The sequence below is a fragment of the Eulemur rufifrons genome, chromosome 7 (genome assembly GCF_041146395.1).
Source record: "Eulemur rufifrons isolate Redbay chromosome 7, OSU_ERuf_1, whole genome shotgun sequence".
In the NCBI taxonomy this organism is placed as follows: Eukaryota; Metazoa; Chordata; class Mammalia; order Primates; family Lemuridae; genus Eulemur; species Eulemur rufifrons.
The window spans coordinates 28,741,939-28,764,385 of record NC_090989.1 but is presented as its reverse complement, the minus strand read 5'-3'; the positions used below and the strand labels follow the sequence as shown (position 1 = coordinate 28,764,385).

Genomic DNA, 22,447 nt, shown 5'->3' with positions numbered 1-22,447 from the left:
GTTATTTCAGTGTTTGTGAAAGAGTAAATCATTAGTATTCAAATTTTATTAATATAAATATTGATTTCTTATACAATAACAAAGAATGTGAGATATTGAGTTGTATGAAGTAATAATTTTTTTTATTAGTTCATATAACTCGATAAAATGTCAGAAGCAACGTCATAACAATGGGCTTATAGGTAATAGACAACATCAGATAGTTAAGAAATTTTTTGCCTTTTAAGTTTAAAAATTAGCTTCAACAAACTCCAACAAATTTATATATAATTGTCAATATATTATACGGGCCTGTGCAGATAACTAAGAAAAATTTAAAATGGCAGTCTCTGAGTATTCCTGTGTTAGTGCTTCAATGCACCATGAACTGAAATATCTCAATGCCACAGTATGTGCTCATAATACATTCTAATACGTCATAGGTGGGAGGGGAAGCTAACTGCCAGAGAAGTCTTCTTCGTTTAGTAAAGATACACACGGACTACTGGCTGCTGTAATTTATGAAAAAAAACAAGCATGGGTGTCGTACAAAATACTTTTCTGAATCATTAAAAGTTTTGATAACTTCATACTCTGTTGCCATAGTTTAACTCTTATATCATAACTGAGATGGTTAAATGACCTCAGCAGACTCTTTAAGGAGGTTTCAATGGTTCAAGGTCAAGTGCCAGAGAGGGCAGGTCATTAATGACAGTCAGGTTTGGCCCCTGCTCTTAGTTTGGTCAGTGACTGTTCTGACTGGTCAGTGTTTGTGTTGGACCAAGTGGTCAATATTTTCACTATCGCCATTGGTGCCAACCTAACCCACCTACATCTTTTAGACTTTTCCTATTTCTACTTATTTACCTCCCATTTGCACATTTAATAGTACCTATAAATATTAAAACTTGGCTTAAATTCTAATTTCCAATAGCAAAAATATACACAGTTGACTCTTCAACAACGTGGTGGTTAGGGGCACAGACAACCACACAGTCAAAACTCTGTATATAACTCTTGACTTCCCCAAAACTTAACTACTAATAACTTACTGTGGATTGGAAGCCTTACAGATAACAAAAACAGTTGATTAACACATATTTTGCATGTCGTATGCATTGTATACTGTATTCTTATGATAAAGTAAGCTAGAGTAAAGAAAATGTTATTAAGAAAGTCATAAGGAAGAGAAAATATATTTACTATTAGTGGAAGTGGATCATCATAAAAGTCTTCATCCTTAGGGTCTTCATGTTGAGTAGTAGGAGGGGTTGGTCTTGCTGTCTCCGGGGTGGCAGAGGTGAAAGAAAATCCGCATATAAGTGGATCTGCACAGTTCAACCCTTGTTGTTCAAGAGTCAACTGCATAATATATATGTACATATTGTATATATTTATATATTGTACATATATAATTATCTATTTGTTACATATATCGATCCTCTGCCATGTAAACTTCTCTGTAGAGTTATGCTCATGTGAATGGAGCAGTTCACATTTTTAGAATTTCTTCCCAGTGAGGGTAATTGAATGAACATAATTAGGTTCTTTAATCCTAATGAAGATGATGTCAGCAATGTAGGTAGGATTTCTGGTTAGTTTGCTATAAATGCAAACTCTTAAGATCACTGATGTCGTGCTCTGACCTAATCAGATGGGACCCCTGCCTTCCCTTAAGGAGTTTATATATTGTGATTAAATAGAAAAGCGTGTGCCTGAGGGAAAACTTGCTGGCCTACTAACCTATATTTGAGGCTCATCTTCATTGATGAGCTTAAAAATCCCTCAGGAGCCAACAATAATCAGCACTTTTCCCCAAATGTTCTAACAAGTCAGCTTCCAGACATCTGTTTGATGCTGCCTGGCCGCGTGCTGCACCACTCCTCACAGGCCACAGCTACACACTGGTCTATGACGCTGCCACTCCCTGGCCCTGCCTGCCTGCTAATACAACAAAAATGGAGATTGTCAGCGTGGGCAGGTTGCCATATGGAGGTTGACAGCTGCTCAATCAGATGAAGACAAATGCACATAGGCAATGTGAGTACAAAAACAAAAAATCATTTCAGAAGAAAACTTTGTTGTTTTGCTCTTGGTGTTTTTGCCCAGGATTTTTAGAAATAGAGCATCAGTTTTAAAGACTGTTGCGTAACTGAATAAGCTTGAATTAGTATTGACATGAAGCAAACCAAGAAAGAGTAGTTAAAATAACCTTTTTAAAATTTTGTGTTTTGAACATTGATCCTCTTTGCCTCTGGCCATACTGTTTAATTTAAAAAGATTGTTTCTCCCCTCACCCTACCCCATGCATAGATACCTCTGCTAGATATATTATAAAATAATAAGGACCCTTGCTGTCTAAAAAGGAAAATAATGCTGAAAAAAAATTGTAAAGATATGTTTTAAAAGACTGCATAACATGCCAAGACAAAAATAACAGAATTTTACAACCCAGTGAAAGATAACACAGCACTATCAATAGCCAAGCTCATGAATAAATAAATATTTACAACATATACATATGCATATCAAGGCAAGGCTACATCTCAAGAACTCAGAATCTGTGCAAAATATTTATGCAGTGCATATACAGTGACAAACGGAGGCACTAAAAGGGAAATAATTTTAAAGCACAGTCAACATGCTTAAAGTTTTCCAGTAACTCGCCTGACCTTTCCAAAATACACAAGACTCTTTTTAACAATATAAGAAATATGTTGCTATGATTGCCTATGCCTGAACTTAACTGAGTCACATCATGATCATGCAACAGAACTAGCCAATTTCTAGCTGAGCTAGTTAAAATACATTGGAAAAGTAGTCATATGTTCAAATATGAAATCTTTCTGACCTCATTTATAAATGAAATCCAATGCATCTGTATTAAAGCTGGGTGGAATGAATAAATGCCTAGGAACACATGCAAGCATTTTGAAATAAACCTTTCTGAATAGGTTAACAACTTTCCTAAAATCCAGCAGCTGTTTTTCACCAGGCATCTAGATCTTCAAAGTCTACAGCTAAATTTAAAACAGAAAATTAAACTTTGACATACTATAAGCATGGTCTTTGAAAAATGTACGTAAGAAGTAAAAGTTAACACTCCTGGCATCCCCTAGAGTCCATAACACCATGCATCTCTACATCCTAAACCACCCAAAGCTGCCCATGCAGGCTAACATAAATAACAGCTTGCAATTTGCAGGGAAAAAAATATCCATTGATAACACTAGGAAATATAGTAATGTGGTGGTATAATTTACAAGGCCTAAAGATAATTTGCAGCACCACTCCTCTGGGTGGATCTGCACCAATCATCTAATCTAAGTGCCTGTTGGAACTTTTCCCTCAAAGGTACAGTAGGTAGAAGATTTGTAATGTCTTTAAGCAACAAAAGGAGAAACAGAAAGATCAAACTGAAGGGGCTTGAGCATTTAGAAAACCCTGCTGAGATGTTGTAATAAATTATTAAAACTTCTTGTTAATGTTCATGCTTCTCTTTAACCTCTGATCATAACACTGAAAGTACAGACAAAAGGAGGGGGAGACCCAGAAAATATTTCTAGAGCTAAGTTACCAACATTAAGTAAAAAGAATGCTTCTGCATAGCAAAATCCCCAGATATCTCCCATCAAGATTTTTCCCCAAACATACAAACACTGTCCGGAAAGTCTCTCATGGGATATTCTGCAGCATCATTTTTTTGGTTTACAGCATTCACAGCAAACATACCTTGATAACTTGTGTTTAGTATAAACAAATGCCATTCAGGGGACGCAGAACCAACTGAACTTTACAAAAAAAAATTGATTCCAAGTCTCAACAATTCTCTCCCACCTCCAAGAATTTTTTGACAGCAGAAGAAAATGGATTATAACACTCCAAAGTACTCAGTACTCAGGCTTTTTTCTCATTCAGTAGATTTTTTTTCAATAAAGTTAATGCAATTTATCTTTATTAACACATCAACACTGATAGAGTCAGCCAGAAAATTAGTGTTGGTGGCTCTGCGTTTTATAACATTCCCTTTCTCAGACATGTCTCTGATTATTTCACAAAATCTGCCAACAGTTCAGGGATCTAACATATTCAGAACCCATTTCTTTTTAAAATAATGCAGCTTCCTAAGGATAACACACAAATCCTTGCACCAGAGCAGCATGCATCTGGTCCTATAGTCTCCCTGCTGGAAGCAATCACTGCAATGTTTTAAAAGCCCAGAAAACCAAAAATTGCAAAAATCTATTGACATCAATAAAAGAGAAAAACTCTTCTTTCTAGCCACCTACAACACAAATCCCCTTTCCTGAAATAAAAAGCTGATTTCAAACCGAAGCAGCTCCTCTACCCTCAGCTGTCCTAAAGTTAGCATTAGCTAGCCTTGCGAACTCCATTTAGATCTTTAACAGGCAACTTTCATCACTTACCCCCCTTCCAGGGTTTTCCTTTCCAGGGGGTCCGGGTCAGCTTGCTCAAAGTTGGTCCAGAGAAGAAGAGCATCAAAACGAAGAGAAGTTCAAGCCTAGTAATTTTCCCCACTTTCTCTGATGGTAACATTTCCACAAGTTAATTTCACAAAATTTCTCACATCCTCTTCCCTCCCGGTTATGAAAATAGCATTAATCATTGAAAAACCCAAGGTAGGTGTTGTTTTGCCATCTTTAACAGCTGAAGTAGCAGCTCCCTGATGTAGCCCTGAGCCAAGCTACATTTTTTTCACGGATCCGGCTCCTTCTCCTCAGTACGCAGTCAGCACTGCTTCTACTCCAGGAGCTATAAAATAATTTCTGTTCTCCACTTTGCTTTCACTGGGAATAGATTCCTCAGCGTTCTGGGTGAGCTTGATTGAAAATGATAAAAACAGTAATATCTGTGTCCAGCAGAAAAGAGAAAAGATGTCAGGATTATGTGAAAAAGATGAGAAGCAGTTGTACTGACAGCTTTCAGGCTTGCCTGTGTGATCCTAATAGCCGTGCAACCAACCAAATTGCTCTTTTAAGAGTAATAAGGCTTCAGTGAAAGCCGGTGTCACTGCCACTTGGGTGGGTAGTGCTGGGCTTGAAAATCACCCAGGAACCGCCACAGATAACGACTGCTTCAGTCCAGCTTCAGAATATTAAGGGCTGAGCAATATACAGTATGCACAGAGGATAGTTAATCTATTGTGTGGATAGACGAGGATTCAGGCAGTGTGGTACTGAGAGACTCAGAACTTGAAATGTGTTTTACTTTTCCTTTACTTTACCTCGTGACATTGAAAGGGAATTGCATCTGCACTAACGATTCATAAATGGGTCTGAAATATTTATTAGATGAACAACAATAAGTATATAATTTTTCTCCCCAGCAATAAAACAGGAAGAGCAAGTTCTCACTACATAGTTGCAGTTTTCTTCTCTATGAAAGTCAGTTTATTTTGGCATTCCTGTGGCACCCGAATGAACCCACCACGAATGTTATTAGCAAACTTTTGAAATACCAACACGGAGTCTATCAAGGTTGGGTTAATCACACATTCAAGAAAACACATTTTTTGTTATTGTGCATCACCATGGAAATACAAAACGCTCCACAAGTCTTTCAGGCTTTTGAAACTATATTTATGAAAACATTGCTGCTAACAAAGTGTGGTTATAATTAACAATAAAGCACATGACTCTGCCCCTGGATGAAAGGGAAGTAGGTGGGTGAAGGCATATCAGACACAAGTAATTTGGTCTCTACTACCTGAAGCAAATTGGCGTGATCAAAACACTCCAGCAGATATTTTAAATGTCTAAATCTTGGCATTATCCGTATGGTCACTTATTCCCTTAATCAATGAGCCACAATACATGAATTATGCATGTATGTACTTTAATCATTGTTTATATTATTATAACCACCCATGTCCTTGGAAGAGATACTGTAAAAAGAGTAATTTATCTTATAGAGATAAGCAATATATTAAATTTAAAAATATAGTTATGCAAATTTGCTTCTATATAAAGGAAGCAATGTTTGTAAAAGATATTAATAAGACATACAAAACAAACTCTCAGATTGTGCCTTAAATTAGAAACAATAATAACATCTTATTCAATTTTTAATTTGAAAACTTCTGAGGGAGGTAAGAAAAATTTATATCATGCCCATTTTATAAATAGTGAACTTAAAATTCCATGTCTCTGCATACTTTAAAATGGGAACTTTATATTTAACTCAGAATTTGATTTTCTCTTTACAAGTCACTTTTCATCCTGTTTACCTGATCCCTTCCTCTGTCTTTAAACTCACGTAAACAGAAATTGATAGAATAAATTGATCAACTCCCTCATCGCCACCTTCTGAGGAAGACTCTAGAACCAAACTCATTGACTATTTACTGGCTCCATTCCTCTTGAAAGAAAAAATACAACCTTTCATAATTAGTAAGATTTTTTTCTTTTTCTTTTTTTTTAAATGACTCAGGCCTTAGGTGAAAGAGAAAAATGTCAAATGGCTTTAAGTATAATAAAAGGGTGTTGGCAGGAATGTTGAACATTTCTGAAGGGCCTGGCCAGAACAAGCCTAACAGGAAAGGCTCTTTCCTGAATATGGGATACAGTTGGCAGGTTCACTGCAAAAATTTTTGTTTAGATTTTCAAGTTTTATTTTCTTCTTGGTAACCCCTGGTAGACACCAGGCCATAGCTTTCTCTGGTGGGGAAATTGAAATGGAATGAGAAGCATCAAATCACTGTTACTCGTGAAGAAAAGGCCATTCTCTTCCAGGACTCATCTGATTGAAGATTAAAGTTCTGCTCTAGGCCGGGCGCGGTGGCTCACGCCTGTAATCCTAGCACTCTGGGAGGCCGAGGTGGGCGGATCATTTGAGCTCAGGAGTTCGAGACCAGCCTGAGCAAGAGTGAGACCCCATCTCTACTAAGAATAGAAAGAAATTATATGGACAGCTAAAAATATATATAGAAAAAATTAGCCGGGCATGGTGGTGCATGCCTGTAGTCCCAGCTACTCGGGAGGCTGAGACAGGAGGATCGCTTGAGCCCAGGAGTTTGAGGTTGCTGTGAGCTAGGCTGACGCCACGGCACTCACTCTAGCCTGGGCAACAGAGTGAGACTCTGTCTCAGAAAAAAAAATAAATAAAAAAAAATAAAGTTCTGCTCAAGCTTTCTATTACAAATCAGAAGAGAGAAGAGGAAACATCTTCCTGTGGAAATGAGTGAGGATACCAAACAGAATGAACAAAAGTGGAATCTGAAGGAAAAGTGAAACACTAAGGATAGACCATACGAGACACATCGCTGCATAGGTATGAGTGTAGAAATGCCTTCCCAAGCAAGTTAATATTAGTAATAAATTATCTAACTTATTACAAGTTCTAAGTACTTTTCATATATTAACTTATTTAATACTACAACAACCCAATGAAGTAGGGATAATTATTACCTCCATTTAGTACATTAGAAGCTCACAGAGAGTTTAAGTCACTTATTTAAGATCACAGAGCTGTATTTTGAACACAAATAATTCAGCCCTGAGCTTTTGCTAATCACTATGCTATGTCTATTGTCTCTGTACTCTTAACCCTTCTGAGCTAGCTAGGTTGCTCTTCAGTACTCTCTCTCTCTCTATATATATATATGAATAACAAATAATGAAAGCACACTCTATATGTGCCAGATTTTGTTTAAGTGCTTTACATACCTCAGGCATTTTGTCTTCACAAACTTATGAGATGAGTCTTTTATTATTCATACTTTATAGATGGTTACTTAGTCAATGTCACATAGTGCTTAAATGGAAGAGCGAGGATTTGAACCCTGTACGGCCTCAGATTTTGTTATTCTCCATTTGCTTTCTAGAATCTGGTGCATTGATCTGGGGAAACCAGGCAGGGCTCAAGGGAGGCTGGAAAGAGAAGAGAGTTGGGGGTGGGGGTAGAGGTAACTGTGACTTGGAATCCTCCATTGGTTGTTGGCAGCAGCAGGGAGGTCCATACATGGAAAGATACCAGAGAAGGTCCACCTGAGAGAGGCAGTCAGAATAAACTTCCCCAGCACCTGCTTGCGCTCAAAGAAAAGTGTGAAGAAAGACAAGGCCCCAGCAAGACCTGACTTACAGACATTTGTAATACAACATAATAAATGCTTTAATGACGGCTATATAGAATTGTTAAGATGACTACAGAGAGAGTACTACAAAGCAGGTACATATTAAAGTAAAATGCAATGAGAAAGTGGAAAGAGAGTTGGTTCAAACAGGATATTCAGGGCAGAGGAGGTGAACTTTACACTTAGTCTCAAATGATGAGTATGTATTATAAGACTAAGGCAAGTAAGGCAAGAGGCAGAGGATAATACAGGCTGAGGAAATAGCATGAGCATAATCATAGAGTTGCAGGAAGCCCTTGCCTCCTTCCACCGACTGCTAGGAAGACAGTGTGGGGTGTCGAGTGTTTAGGTGAGTAGCAGGAGATGAGATAGCAATGGTAGGCAGGGGTTAGATTAAAATTTTTGAATATATTAGCTTCCAAAGGTCTTAGGCTTTACCCTCAAAGATACGGGATCAATAAAGGGTTTAAATCAGGAAAATTACAGGATCCAAAATGAGTTTTCACAAAAATCTTTGGCTTCATTAGATGGGGAGTAAGATAAGAAGCAGGAAGAAAACACTTAGAAATACAGCAACATTCCAAGGAAGAAAACTTTGGAAACTGAACTAAAACAGTGGGAATAAATAGGAAGGGACTAATTAGAAATAAATTTTAAGATTTAGTAGCCACATTCATTATTGGAATAAATGTTTAATAATCTCATACATTTAACCAGGAAAAAAAGCTAGGGATTTTAAGAATAATTAGACAAAGTCCCTGTCATCAGGATGTCTGTATCCTTAAGAATTTAGTGACAAGACAGATAAAAGGAGGAATGGGACATTATTGTAGTGTTTAAGCTCTCTTATTTACATATGTCCTTCAAAGTTTGACTTTGTCCTTCTAATATTTGCTCCAATTTTAGCACTGTTAAGCAAGATTTAGGAATTTTACTAATTGAGTTTATCCGTATATTCACTTTTATTATGATGCTATGATTTATTCTATTCTAATTACACTCCCTGACATCTTACTATTTATGCATAATAAATACCGTCTTGGCTTTTATTTATTTTCTTAATAAATATATGATCATACTAATCTCTGAGACTAGGTAATAATGGTGTAACATCAGCCATGCAACTATATTTTTAATGATTGAACATGTATGAGATAAAACCTCCCTTAATGAGTTTACAACAAAAAAATTACTAAGCTTTTGCAAAGAATTCATTAAATTTTGTATCAATATGTTGGTGACGTTGTTTTTAGTCTCACAGATTATAATCCCATCATTACATATGGTTGAAAATAGTCAATCCCTTTTCTGAAAATTTGGTGACTTTGGTCATTAGATAACTAAATGGCTCTCAATCAGGATCAACTTTAACCCCAAGGAGACATTTGTGGTTGTCACAACAAGGTTGAAAGGATATTACTAACATATATAGTGGGTACAGGCCTGTGATACTGCTAAACATCCTATAATGCACAGGAAAGTCCTCCCAGCAAAGAATAATCTGGCAAAAAATGGTTAGGAGTGCCAAGGCTGAAAACCTCTGAAGTATCCTTAGCTTGTCTGATCACAAGATGATGATTCTTTTAGCTATCATTTCACTTAAGTAGAGTGGGAACAAATGTTCTTGACTGAAGCTTACAAGATGACCACAGAACAACTATTATCAGTGCTTTGTGCTACAACAGCAATTCAAAATATCCTATTTATATTCTTATGCTTCAAAGGAAATAAACTATCTCTCCTACTAGAATTCATCCGCAAAGAATCACTCATCTTCCTGAACACCTTACATCAGGCCAAAGAAGTGGCGGATTTGCCCAGCTTGAGTGACGGAAGGGGCCTACGATGCATGTGTACTTTAAGCAAAGAAAGAGCTGTAAGTTAGCTATAGCATTGGCTTGATAATTCTTGAAAACCACAGATCAATTCACTAATACAAACATACATGCATACATACATACATGGTTTCATTAATTACTCTGTTATTACTCCCTCACTCTTCAACATTTTGACTATGCAAGCCAAAATACAGATCTCAATACTTCAATGTCATATTAAAAATACACTTTAATTCTTCATTTTTGCCATGTTTTTCTTAAACAGAAACAAGGAGGTATTTATTGTATACATAGTTTCTAGCTCAGTGTACTGTAAATACAAATCATTCCACAGGCTGAATAAGAGAAATATCACTTGGGTTTTGCACAAGTTAAGGTAAAATCATATATATGTATTGTTTTGGAAATACATATATAATTTTTTTATATATATATATAGTTTTATTTCCAAGGTCAAGATGTACCAGGTCAATTGTATAATGTATAAATATTTCAGTTACAGTATGATTGATAAATTAACTCTGGTTAAGTGAAATATCTACTTAACTAAAAGAAAAAAAATCATTTGTTTTCACTGCTATTGAGAAATAATTTAAAAGATTTTCATTTTTTTTTTTTTTTTGGCAGTGATTTCTAGGGAGTTAACATCTCTGAATCCTTCTGATAATTTAGGACCCTGTAGCACCTTGGTATCTGGGGCTGTACATCAGTTCTCATCCTATTGTCCTGCACTTCTAGGAAACAAGAAGTAAGGGCTGAATCTGTAAAGAGATCAGGGCAAGCTCCATTAGTTGAATTTTCAAATGAGCTCCTAATATTGCATTGTATTTTTGTCAATGTTCAATTTTAATTTAAAAAAAACAAGTGTAGGCTTATATGTCTTATTTGAAGGTCCTGGTTAATTGTGGTTTTACTTTATAACATTCTTTTAAAAGCTTTAACTAAGATAGGCAACTTAATATTTTGCTCCATATAAACTTGTTTTGAAAAGTGGTTTAAAATGTTGGTGGGTACATTAGAATCATCTGGGCAAATTGGTTAAGTTACCACTCTCTGGTTTTGATTTAACAAGTCTTGTATAAGGCCCGGGAGCATGTATTTTGAAAAATACATCTGCTCTGGGTATATCTGAAATGTACCTTTACTCCAGTTTTCATCAACTACCTTGGAAAAAAAAGCCTTAGCATTCAGGGTTGATATATAGCACTTAGTCCATTATCTTTAGATGGACAGAAAAAATTAGAGTGATGTTTAAGAGAATTTAATATAATATATTTGGGGAATTCATGTGAAAAATTAAATTAATTTCATGCCTATGTTAAGACATAGTTAACCTAAGTTGCAAATGATTACCTGATTTCTCAGTAAAGAATGAAGATTATGGGTCCTGGAAAGATGTCCTTTTATAGAGAATGCACTTTTGAATCTAGTCAAACATGCCTGAACCTATAAAATATACTTTTTCTTCATCATAGGTATTTTCTCAGGCTTATGTAAAGTTCATTTAAAGGACAGTGCTAGAAAGCTCAACACGGTCTATTGGCTATGCTACATCAATTACATAAAATGTTTCATATCTATAGGAGACATCAATAGTATGTTTACTAAAAATAGTATTTCTTTTTCAATAACAAATTTATTCAAGTAGGGGATATATTTTTTCCATAAAGGTATAAAATCACAAACATATAAAAGCTACGTAGTCTTTCTAGCCAAGTATTATAGTCACTAAATCATAGTGTTGCAGAATCCCATGAGGATGTTTGTAGACTATGTACAGTCATGCATCATTTAACAACAGGCATAAGTTTTGAGAAATGCATCATTAAGTAATTTTGTCCTTGTGAGAACAACATAGACTGTGCTTACACAAACCTAGATGGTGTAGCCTTCTGTGCACCTGGGCTATATGGTGTAGCCTATCACTCCTAGGCTACAAACCTGTACAACATTTTACCATACTGAATGCTGTAGGCAGTTGTAGCACACTGGTAAGTATTTGTGTGTCTAAACATACCTAAACATAAAAAAAGTACAGCAAAAATATGATGTTATAATATGGAACCAACATCATGTATTTGATCTGTTGTTGATCAAAATGTCATTAAAAGTGCATGACTGTATGAATAGATATATGGTTGAATCTGCTAATGGTTCTCCCCTGAGTGCTCTTGAGACCTCTGGGGCACTGCATGTTGGTTCCACCTGTAGTTAAATGGTAGCCATCCCAAGGACAAGTGTCTCTATATCATGGAAATTAAAGATGCCAGATACAACTGTTGCATAGCTAACATTGCTTTTTTGAAAAAATCAAATAAATTTGGAGAACAGTATAAATGTTAAACATATTAAAAGCACCATTTAAAAAAATGTAAAACAGTATATTTGCAATGTATTTAACCATGTTTTATGTCTAATTTATATTATCAATTAGGAATTGCTGTGGAATAGCCATAGGCCTATAATATAGCTATGTATCAGTATACAGTTAAGTTGTATCACAGATAAAAAATAACACTAGAATTAAAAAAAAATTATTTTTCTCTCATGAAAAAGTCTGGATACAGGTAGCTGAGTTTTGTTTCATAGAGTTCTAAGAAATTCGGGGTCTTTCTATCTTGTTTCTTCATCAGTGATGGTCTCCGTTGACAAGACAAGTCAGGATCCGAGAGTTTCTCTCCAGCCACAGACATTACAACAGCAGGAAGGAGAAGAAGGTAAAGAAAAAAAATGACAAGGTCCAAGCAACTGTCTCACAGAAATATTTAGGAAAATTGCTACACCTCACTTCTACTTATAATCCATTGGCCAAATTTGTTATGTGACCAAAGCTCACTACAATGGAAGCAGTGACCAGCTAAAATTATGGATTTCCATTCATTTGAGAAAAAAAGAGAATAGGTTTTGTGGAAAAAAAACTAGCAGTCTCTGACATAGAAGATCATGATAGATGGATGATAGATCTTCAAAAACAACTTTAGTAACTTTTATCTGCTAACACAGCAAAACTTACTACATCAGGGACTTAAAGTGTAAAATGTAATGAAATCAAGTACATAATAAAACCATCTTATTTCATAGGCTAATAGAATCTCAGAGTCGGATCAGGCTAAAAGGAAATCTAATAAGAAATCTACTTCAAATTTCACTTAGTTTACAAAGCACAAAGTGCAAACATTCTTCACCAGTGGTATCCTAGCTTCTGTTTAAATACATCAAGTCACATAGTTCTGATTTTCTTTTAGAAAGACCATTCTTGCATTGCTCTCAGATGCTTTAGATACTTTTAATTTCTGCCATTTATTATAGTCCTACCCTTTAAGGTGATGCCGAACAAATATTTTCTTTCTTCATGAAGACAATTCTCCAAATGCTAGGAAATAGCTGCTTTCCCCCCTTTAGTCTCACCCCTAAAATAACCTTCAGGCCAAATAATCTGTTTTCCTTGAACAGAAGTTTCAGATTCATTATCATCTAAGTAATCTCCTTCCTTTGTATTTCTGGATGCTATTAAGCTTGTTAAAGTCAATCTTTACATCTCCTTCAACAATATTTATTCATCCTAAAGCACAAAACTTTCTTCATTTCTTCTTTCTTCCTAATTCATGCTGAACCAAACATAACAGAAATCATCTGGCAGCTGTTCACAATACCCTCCCCCTTATTATCTCCACCCACCTCCTTCCCATTGCTTAGATAAAGGGTATGTCATATGACAAAAGCATGACTCACAATTACTTCTACAGTTCATTTGTCCTGTGTCTGCTAGCATTAAGTCTAATGATTTTGACAAGAAAAGAGTCACCTGGCTTCATTTCCTTTTCTTCTGAATGTCAATTTAATATGACCATGGGGACTATTCATTAGCCTCTGAAACTTCCAGGAAGAGGCAATTTCTTTGCTTTTAATTTAAATCATTTAAGCTACTTTAAAACAATTTGAAAATAATATTTTAAATAATTATGCCTAATAGTACAATTTATACACACACATTGATATATTTATATATATGTGCATATGTGCATATATAAGCACTAATTTCTAAGTAGTATAATTTGTTAATTAATCACCCTTACCAGCCAAATAGCTTCCCATTAGTCAAGTCTCAAGTTAATTAATTCACTAGACGATGAGTGATATAAGTCCTAGTGCTTTCTTGCTATCTACTTACTATTCCATCCAGAAGACATGCTCAATATATCTCTCACTGAGCAGCCTGGTTTGTGCTTCTGTGGATGCTGAATTTCAGCACTAGATCTGATAACTATTTTCTTAGAATGAAAAATATTGAATGTAATTTTTCTTTGACACAGACCTATTTAAAGTTGGTGAGAATAGTGGGTACCATTTAGGGCTGAAAAAAAATGAACTATTTCAGGAGCAGCCACAGCCTGCCATTGAGGGCAAAGTAGATTTCTTATAAATAATGGCAACCAAACACTGTAGGAAGAACAGTCCTTATCACTACAAGCGTGACATTCCAATCGAATCCAACTGATGAAGTGAATCACTGAAATGTTTCTTTTAGGTAATTTGCAGAATGCAAACATCTGACCTTGTGTCAATAGCTCCATCTGTGCCTTTGGCCGAGTGTCATTTAGCAACTCACTCCCAACTGCTTAAGGTGGATGTGGCAAAGACAGACATTAAGACTTCAGACACAGACTCCCAAATCAAGCTGACACAAGACTTCATATGTCCAACTGCTTGTTCAACATCTACGCTTGGATGTAATGGCAGTGAGAAAGAACACTGAGATGGCTCACATGAACTTCATTCACTTTTCCAGCCTCTACCACCCCCAATGTTACTTCCATGATTATGTTGTCTTTTATTACAAAGAAAGATTATCTCGGTGATCTGAGTGAGACTAATCTAATCACTGTAGATCTTTATAAGCAGAGAGCTTTCTCAGACTGCCAGCAAGAGATGAAGACAGGGTAGTCAAAGAGATTTGAAGCAAGAGAAGGATTTGGTGGGACATTAGTCTTTGAAGATAGAAGGACCATGAAAAATGACCAAAAAGTGACTCCTCTGTTAAACCAGAAAGAACCCTCAGCCTATAAACACATGGAACTGAATGTTGCCAACAACATGAATAAACCTGGAAATGAATTCTTACCCAGAGCCTATGTATGGATAAGAGCCCATTTCAGGTGAGGCCTTGATTTTTTGCATTATAAAAGCCCTAAGCTGAAAACCCAGCTAAACCCACCTGAACTTCTGACCTAGAGAGCTGTGAGCTAAGAATTGAGTGTTATTTTAAACTGCTAATAATCAGGGAAATGCAAATCAAAACCACAATGAGATATCACTTCTCTCCATTGAGAATGGCCTTTATTAAAAAGTCCCAAAATAATAAATGCTGGTATGGATGCAGAGAGATAGGAACACCCATACACTTCTGGTGGGACTGCAAACTAGTACAACCTTTGTGGAAAGTAATATCGAGATACCTCAAAGAGCTACAAGTAGAACTACCATTTGATCCAGCAATCCCACTACTAGGCATCTACCCAAAGGAAAAAAAGACATTCTATAATAAAGACATCTGTACTAGAATGTTTATAGCAGCACAATTCACAGTTGCAAAGATGTGGAAACAACCCAAGTGCCCATCAATACATGAGTGGATTAATAAAATTTGATATATGTATACCATGGAGTTCTACTTGGTCACAAAAAACAATGGTGATCTAGCACCTCTTGTATTGTTCTGGATGGAGCTGAAGCCCATTCTACTAAGTGAAGTATCACAAGAATGGAAAAGCAAGCACCACATGTACTCACCATCAAATTGGTATTAACTGACTTAACTGACCAACACTTAAGTGCACATATAGTAGTAACATTCACTGGGTGTCAGGCAGGTGGGAGGGGGGAGGAGGGGATGGGTATATTCACACCTAATGGGTATGGTGCGCACCGTCTGGGGGATGGATAGACTTGAAGCTCTGACTCGGTCAGGGCAAAGGCAAAATATGTAACCTAAACATTTGTAACCCCATAATATGCTGAAATAAAAAAAAATTAAAAAATAAAATAAAATAAAACTGCTAAACTTGTGGTAATTTGTTATGCAGCAACTGACAACTTATACAGATGTCAAATAAATATCTCCACCTCAACCTGTAGAATAAACAACCTCTGGTCTTTCTTCCCAGTCATGTTTCTGCAAACTTTTCCTTCTATTTAATGACAATTTCATTATTCCAGTTGTTCCAGCCAAAATAAAAAATAAACCCTGGGGTCATTCTTACATCTTCACTTTCTCTCCAATCTGTATACACATAAAATTCATCTCAAAATCTTGTTGACTCTACTTCTATGAAATATCCAGAATCTAAGCAGTTTTCACTCCTCCCACTTGAGTCTGAGCCACTGACACCTCTCACTTTTTAGTGCAAGACTCAACTAACAGGTCTTCTTACTTCAACTCTATCCCATTCCCTCCTACATATTTTGTTGACACAGTAGACAGAATAAGCTTTTAAAAACATAAGCCATATCATATCTTTACTCAAATTCTGCATTATCTTTGCATTTAACTCAGAATAAAAGTTTCTAGGCAATGACCTGGAAGGTCTTTCATCATCTGTTCCTTCTCCATTCAATTTGACCTTATCTTTTCCTATTCTCCCCTTCACTAACTCTGCACCAGCCACATCGGCTTCCTTAACATTCAAAGAACCCAGACACTTTGGCTCATAGTATTTGTTCTAATGACCTCTTTAACTTTGTCTTCAGCTTCATGAAGTTCCTGACTTGCTTCAGGTTTTTGCTCAAATTTTACTCTCTCAATGAAACCTACCCTGGCCAGGCGAGGTGGTCAGGGTAGGTTTCTCTCTCCTCACTCCTGGCCGTCCAGACCCTGCCTATCCTGCTCTGATTTCTTTGGTCATTTTTTCCATGGCATTTGTTAATTTTTAACATGCCATGTCTTTTATGTCCTTATTGTGTTTTGTATTTATTTCCCATCTTTCTGCAAATTGAATGTAAGCTCCTTGAGGACAGGGATTTTTGTTAGTTTTATTCACAGATGTCTACGCCTAAAGCATCTGAATATTTACCTAGCGTACAGAAGGAGCTCAGTAAATATTTGTTTTATGAATGAAGTGCAGGCATTTAGGGACACTGATTAAGGAGAATGGCCTCACAGAGTTGAGGCACTGGGTTGCCCCTGACAGAGGCAGCTTCAAAGGGGACACTGCACAGTGATGGTGAAACTAGATTTACCTTGGAGTCGTTAACCATAAACCTTGGACTCATTAACCATAAGACCAACAGCAACAGTAAGTTTGATACTGCATCTCTCTCTGGGAATTTGCAAGATAGACATAGAAAGAATATGGAATCCTGGTGCTGGTACTTATCAACAGTGGGATCTCAGTTATTAATATTTAATCCGTCTGTGTCTCAGATTTCTCATTTTAAAAATGGAGATAACAATTTATATTCCATAGGGTTGTTTTGAAGATTAAATGAGATAACAGATTAAGAGTGTCTGGCAGAGAGTATGCACTTTCAGAATATTAGCCTTCCACCCCTCTGAGCATTCTTCGACTTCAGTTTGTTGAACAAGTGCCAGGGAGTTGAATCCATTTTTGGTGACACCCTCTGAGGGGGGGCATTCCTATTACATATTTGAAGAACATTTTCAAATATTCTCGCTCATCTTGATTCCAAAATGGGGCTGAGAATGAGGTTCCTAGAGACATAATTTACAGACATCACCTCTAATATCAATCTCTTAATTTGGAACCTGTAGCTTCCTGGTCTATACTGTCTCCAAACTCATACGATATACCTCACTTTGATCTCCATTGACTTCTCTCCCTCTCTATTTTTCTTCCCTCTTTCTTCCTTCTCCACCTTTGTTCAATCCAATAAAACTCATCTCTCTAACTCCTGCAGAACTTTGCACAGTTCTTTGCACAGAGTTCCTAACATTTTGCAAAACAATTAAATAGCTTAGGAAGTGATCCAAGTTTATTGTTTCTCCATGATGGCATGTCTCAGAGAACCCTATATTATTATTACTTCAAAGCTCTTATTCCTGTGTTTCAGGGTTTGGAGCAATGAATATTTTCCTAGGGAACCCTAATTCCAGTCCCCGATGGCATCCATCTGGGATCAGCACCTTCTGTACATCTTAAACAACGTCTGCTCTATGTGAATAACATCAGCCAATCCATGGGTCCATCCCTGCCCCTTGTATCTGCTCTTCTTTTATGACCATTATCCTTTTTAAAAATGGATGTTACATCCTTCAGAAAGAAACTAGAGCACTAGATTGAAACAGTTTCTCTTCAAAACACACTTCCTCATTTGCTTATGTTTTTCTCAAAAGTTTCCTTTGGGAATTAAATATATTTTTAATGTTTGTTTCAAGTGTTTTTTTTTTTTTTTTTTTTTTTTGGAAAGAAGCTTTCTTCCTTCCAAAGTACTGTGATCTTATTTTTTTTTTTCTTTAATACAATTCCTAAAGCTGAAGCTATAAATATCATTTTCCTCCTTGGAAATAGATAATTAGACACCATTTTTAATCGAGATTTTAAAAGGAGATACTTAAGCTCAAGTATGCAATAAATGACATACTGTGAAACATGGGTATACTTCTAGGCATGGGCAACTCTGCTAAGCATAATTATACAATGAGGAATTTCTCCGTGATAACAATTAAAATTTGAGTGGTCTAATAATACCCTGCTCCTGATTTACTCAGAGGTGGTCAAGGAGATGGAGTCTCCTAGTATAAGCATGACATGGCAATGGGAGATATTTTAAAAAAGAGAACTTAAGGTGGGCAGACTTTCCAAGTAGGTGCATTAACCTCTCCTTTTACAAATGATAAAATCCAGTTTCAGAGAGGCAAAGTGACTTGCTCTCAGCAAGCATATGGTTGTTTGCAGCTTAACTTCCTTATCTATAAAAAGAGAGCTGTCTTTGTTTCTCTGTAGCATTAGGAAACATGGATTCTCGAATCTAAAATCAGCCCATATAACGTCCCACATACTCAGCATGTTAGACAATTGCCTCTGAACTAACTGAGAGGTGGGAGGGGCTGTGCCACTGAATGAGTCATTCTGGTGTCTCACATTCTGCTACAGAAGACGTATCCCTTAATGCCTCATATCTCCTCACCAACCTCCTTTTTATGAATCAGACATGATGTAAATAAATAAAAATAATATGGCCCTTGTGGTTTTAGAGACATGTAGTTAATTAATGAAAGATATTAATGTAACTTTGGTATTTAAAGTTGCTTTATAACCCCTTTATTCCTATAACTCTGTTTCCACCTAGCTACACACCCACCTAGTTTTAAGATATTGAATCTGTAAAGGTACTTCCAAACAAATACCCAAATACTCTGGAGGTTGGGCACTGACTCCATATGTAATTCCCCAACGGATGCCCCTGTTCCAGCATTAATAATAGGTCATAGTCCCTTAGCTACATAAGAAATACTTAGGAAATGCTGGATACTCTAGTAATCTAGTTTAGGCCTTCAGACAGGACAGAAAGGTAAATAGTGAAATATTAGAAGTATTTTAACAGATGTATAAATAAAATGCTATGAGAGAAAGAGGAAGGTGAGATTAATCTCCTTTATTGTAGGAGGTGAGGAGAACCAAAAGTCTTTAACCAAGGAAGTGATACTGAAACAGGGCTCTGGGGATAGGTAGGGTTCTAATCTGCATTAATAGAGGAGAGGTAGAAGGAATTATCTGAGCAAAGCCATAGAGATGTTCTATACATTTCCTGTGGCTTTTGTAACAAATGACTACGAACTTGGTGGCCTAGAACATCAGAAATCCATTGTCTCCCAGATCTGGAGGCCAGAAATTGAAATCGAGGTGCCAGCAGAGAATGGCCATGTTCCGTCTGGAAGCTCTAGGGAAGATTCCTTCCTTGCTTCTTGCAGCTTCTGGTGCTTGTTGGTATTCCTTGGCTTCCTTGGCCTAGAGCTACATTACTCCAGTCTCTGCTTCTGTTGTCACAGTGTTTTCTCCTCTGAGTGTTGTTCTCCTCAGTATGCCTCTTATAAGGACATGTGTCATTGGATTTAGTATGTCCCTGGGTAATCCAGAATGATTTTAACATAACTACCCTTTTCCAAAATAGGGTGCTATTCACAGGTGTTAGAAATTTGAGATGAATATTTGGGAGGGGGATTTTTTAGCCTACCACAAATGGGAATGTGCTTTATGAATGATGGCATGGCTGTGTATGCGTTGGGAGGGTAAAGTTGGGTTCAAGGCCAATAACATCAAGATATTTCTTGAAAGACTTTTGGAGTCCAGTACTACACTGGCATCCCTTACCTTCATCCTGTTTTGAAAACTACTAACTGTTAAGCTAAAGAAATGTGGCTATTGTATAATCTAAATGCTTGATTATTTTAATAAGGTAATAGGCCCAGAAAGGTTAGATAATTGACTCAAAGTCACATCAGGAATTAAGGGCAACAGTTAAGTGGCAAATTCAGAATCCAAATAGGAGTCATCTAATTTTAATGCCTTCTTAATGAAAGCTTTTTAACTATATTCTACATTTCCCTAAAGTTATTGAAGACACTTAGATTACACACAAACACCCCACACAAACACACACACAAACATACAGAATTCTAACATAATGGTGTGTATATTAACTTCATCCATGAGCCTTAAGGAGTCAAGCCATAAAGAAGTCTTTTGTAATGCCCCTATACAGTAGAGGATTTTCAGCTGTGGAAAGCAGGAATGTGTAACAGATACACCGTAGTGTCTATGACAACATACTGCAATTTCCTATTTGCATACCTGCTTCAGAGAAATCAAGATGTCTTGAGAGCAGGGATTATACACCAGTGATGACAAATTTTGTGTCCATATTCAAACCCCTTTTACGATACTTTCTATGAGTATAGCCCTGGTGGCTCTTTTAGAATCAAGTATGACTCTTTCCCCATCCCCCGTCACCACTGTTTGGATCAGGTTGTCACTGGGCTGCTGGCTGTACTTACTTTCAACGACCCCAATTATCCATTGTCCAGTCTTTAGCCAGATGCCATTTTCCATTCAGATTATTTTCCCTGATGTCTTTTTGTGATTTTTGTGCTTTTGTTTTGCAACCTAAAGCCCATAACCCAAAGTGCCTACTCTAAAATGTGAAGGTGGGATGAATCTCCATATTGCACAGCAATAGCAGGAACAGAAACTATTCTGTTTTTCAAAAGCGGCATATTGTGATGGGTGGAATATTTGCCTGTAAAATGAATACAGATTTAAAAATATTTCTTGAATTTTTCACCTGGCTGTTAGCAATGCAAGTAATAGCCAGCGGTCAGTGGATCTGGAGAAAAGCATTTGTGCCTCGATTATGAATTTGATGCTTTAGTGTGGGAAAACATAAAAGTGGAAAAGCGCCTTGATGGTCCTCTTTAAGCTACTCCATCAAACAGATTCACCCCAGCACACAGGACTTCATTATATTATCCACCCAACAACACCAAGACCTCTTCCTGAGGCAGACACAGTGATATTCTCCCAATATTTCACTTGTTCCGTACATTCCCTAGGCCTTTGGAAATTGAGTGGAGCCATGTGACTAGACATGGATAATAAAATGTGAGCTGAAGTGATATGCATCAGTTCTGGACTGAGTAATAAAATACATTTATGGAATTCTGAACAGGCTTTTGCTACCACAGGGAAACCAGAGGCCTAGTGTTTCAGAGAATATAGCTACAGGGTGGCGGAGCTTCATCCATACTGGGTCCGTGAGTGAGCCATGAAGCAGAGCCATCTTCATTCCCTGCTCATCCCCTACCCTGAGCTATAAGGAAGAAATAAACTTTTTTATAAGTTTATTTTTTTTATAAGGCACTTAAACTTTATAAGGCACTTAAACTTTAAGTGATTTTCTTCTAAATTGTCTGAGTTGAATACGTGAAATAAAAGCCACATCATGGTAAAAGAAAAACTAAGAGCAATAGAAAGTGTGTGAGCTCAAAAAAAAAAAAAAAAAAAAAAAAAAAAAGTGTGCTCTTAACTTTGTAAACCCAAGGAAATTCTAACTGTACCAAACCCTGGAAAAGATGATCTTGAAGCTAGAGAAGTGTTTGCTCTCTTCCTGGTCCCTTTGGCAGGGCCACTCCACCCAATGCTCATGCCCCCAGAGCTCAGAAAAGCAACACCTGCTAGCTAATGCTTCTCTGCACAATCAGTTAGGATCAACCAGAACAGTAGTGTCAGCTCACTCTTTTCGCCCCCTCCCTGTCTGATTAAACATGCTTTTCTTTGCCCCTTCTTATCTTTTTATACTCAAGGCCTTATTCCTGCACATCAGCTTGAATTGTTTTCTCTATTCCCTCTGGTATACAACACCTTTTCTGACTCACCTCCTGGCATATGGGCCTGCAGAGTTTCTGGTTCAGTCTGGCCCCTTTGGCCTCTAGTGTCATTGCTACCTAGCAAGGGAAGGGCTCCCTGCCTGTGCTTCTCCGTCATTTAAGGGATTAGATTCAGTTCCTTGATGAAAATGTTTGATT

At 36.9% G+C, this 22,447-nt stretch overlaps 1 protein-coding gene across 16 annotated transcripts in view; it reads right to left on the bottom strand.

Annotated features, from left to right (window-relative positions):
• Nucleotides 1-22,447, bottom strand: part of ROBO2 (roundabout guidance receptor 2) — a 1,642,423-nt gene that overhangs the window by 1,268,857 nt on the left and 351,119 nt on the right. For 8 of the 16 annotated variants that reach the window (XM_069475024.1, XM_069475020.1, XM_069475031.1 and 5 more), the window contains exon 1: nucleotides 4,407-4,947. The exons of the other annotated variants lie outside the window; for them this stretch is intronic. In XM_069475024.1, the coding sequence (XP_069331125.1) occupies nucleotides 4,407-4,536 (130 nt within the window). In that variant the 5' untranslated portion in view covers nucleotides 4,537-4,947. Of the gene's footprint in view, nucleotides 1-4,406; nucleotides 4,948-22,447 lie in introns of those variants that run through there. 16 annotated transcript variants of the gene reach the window in all.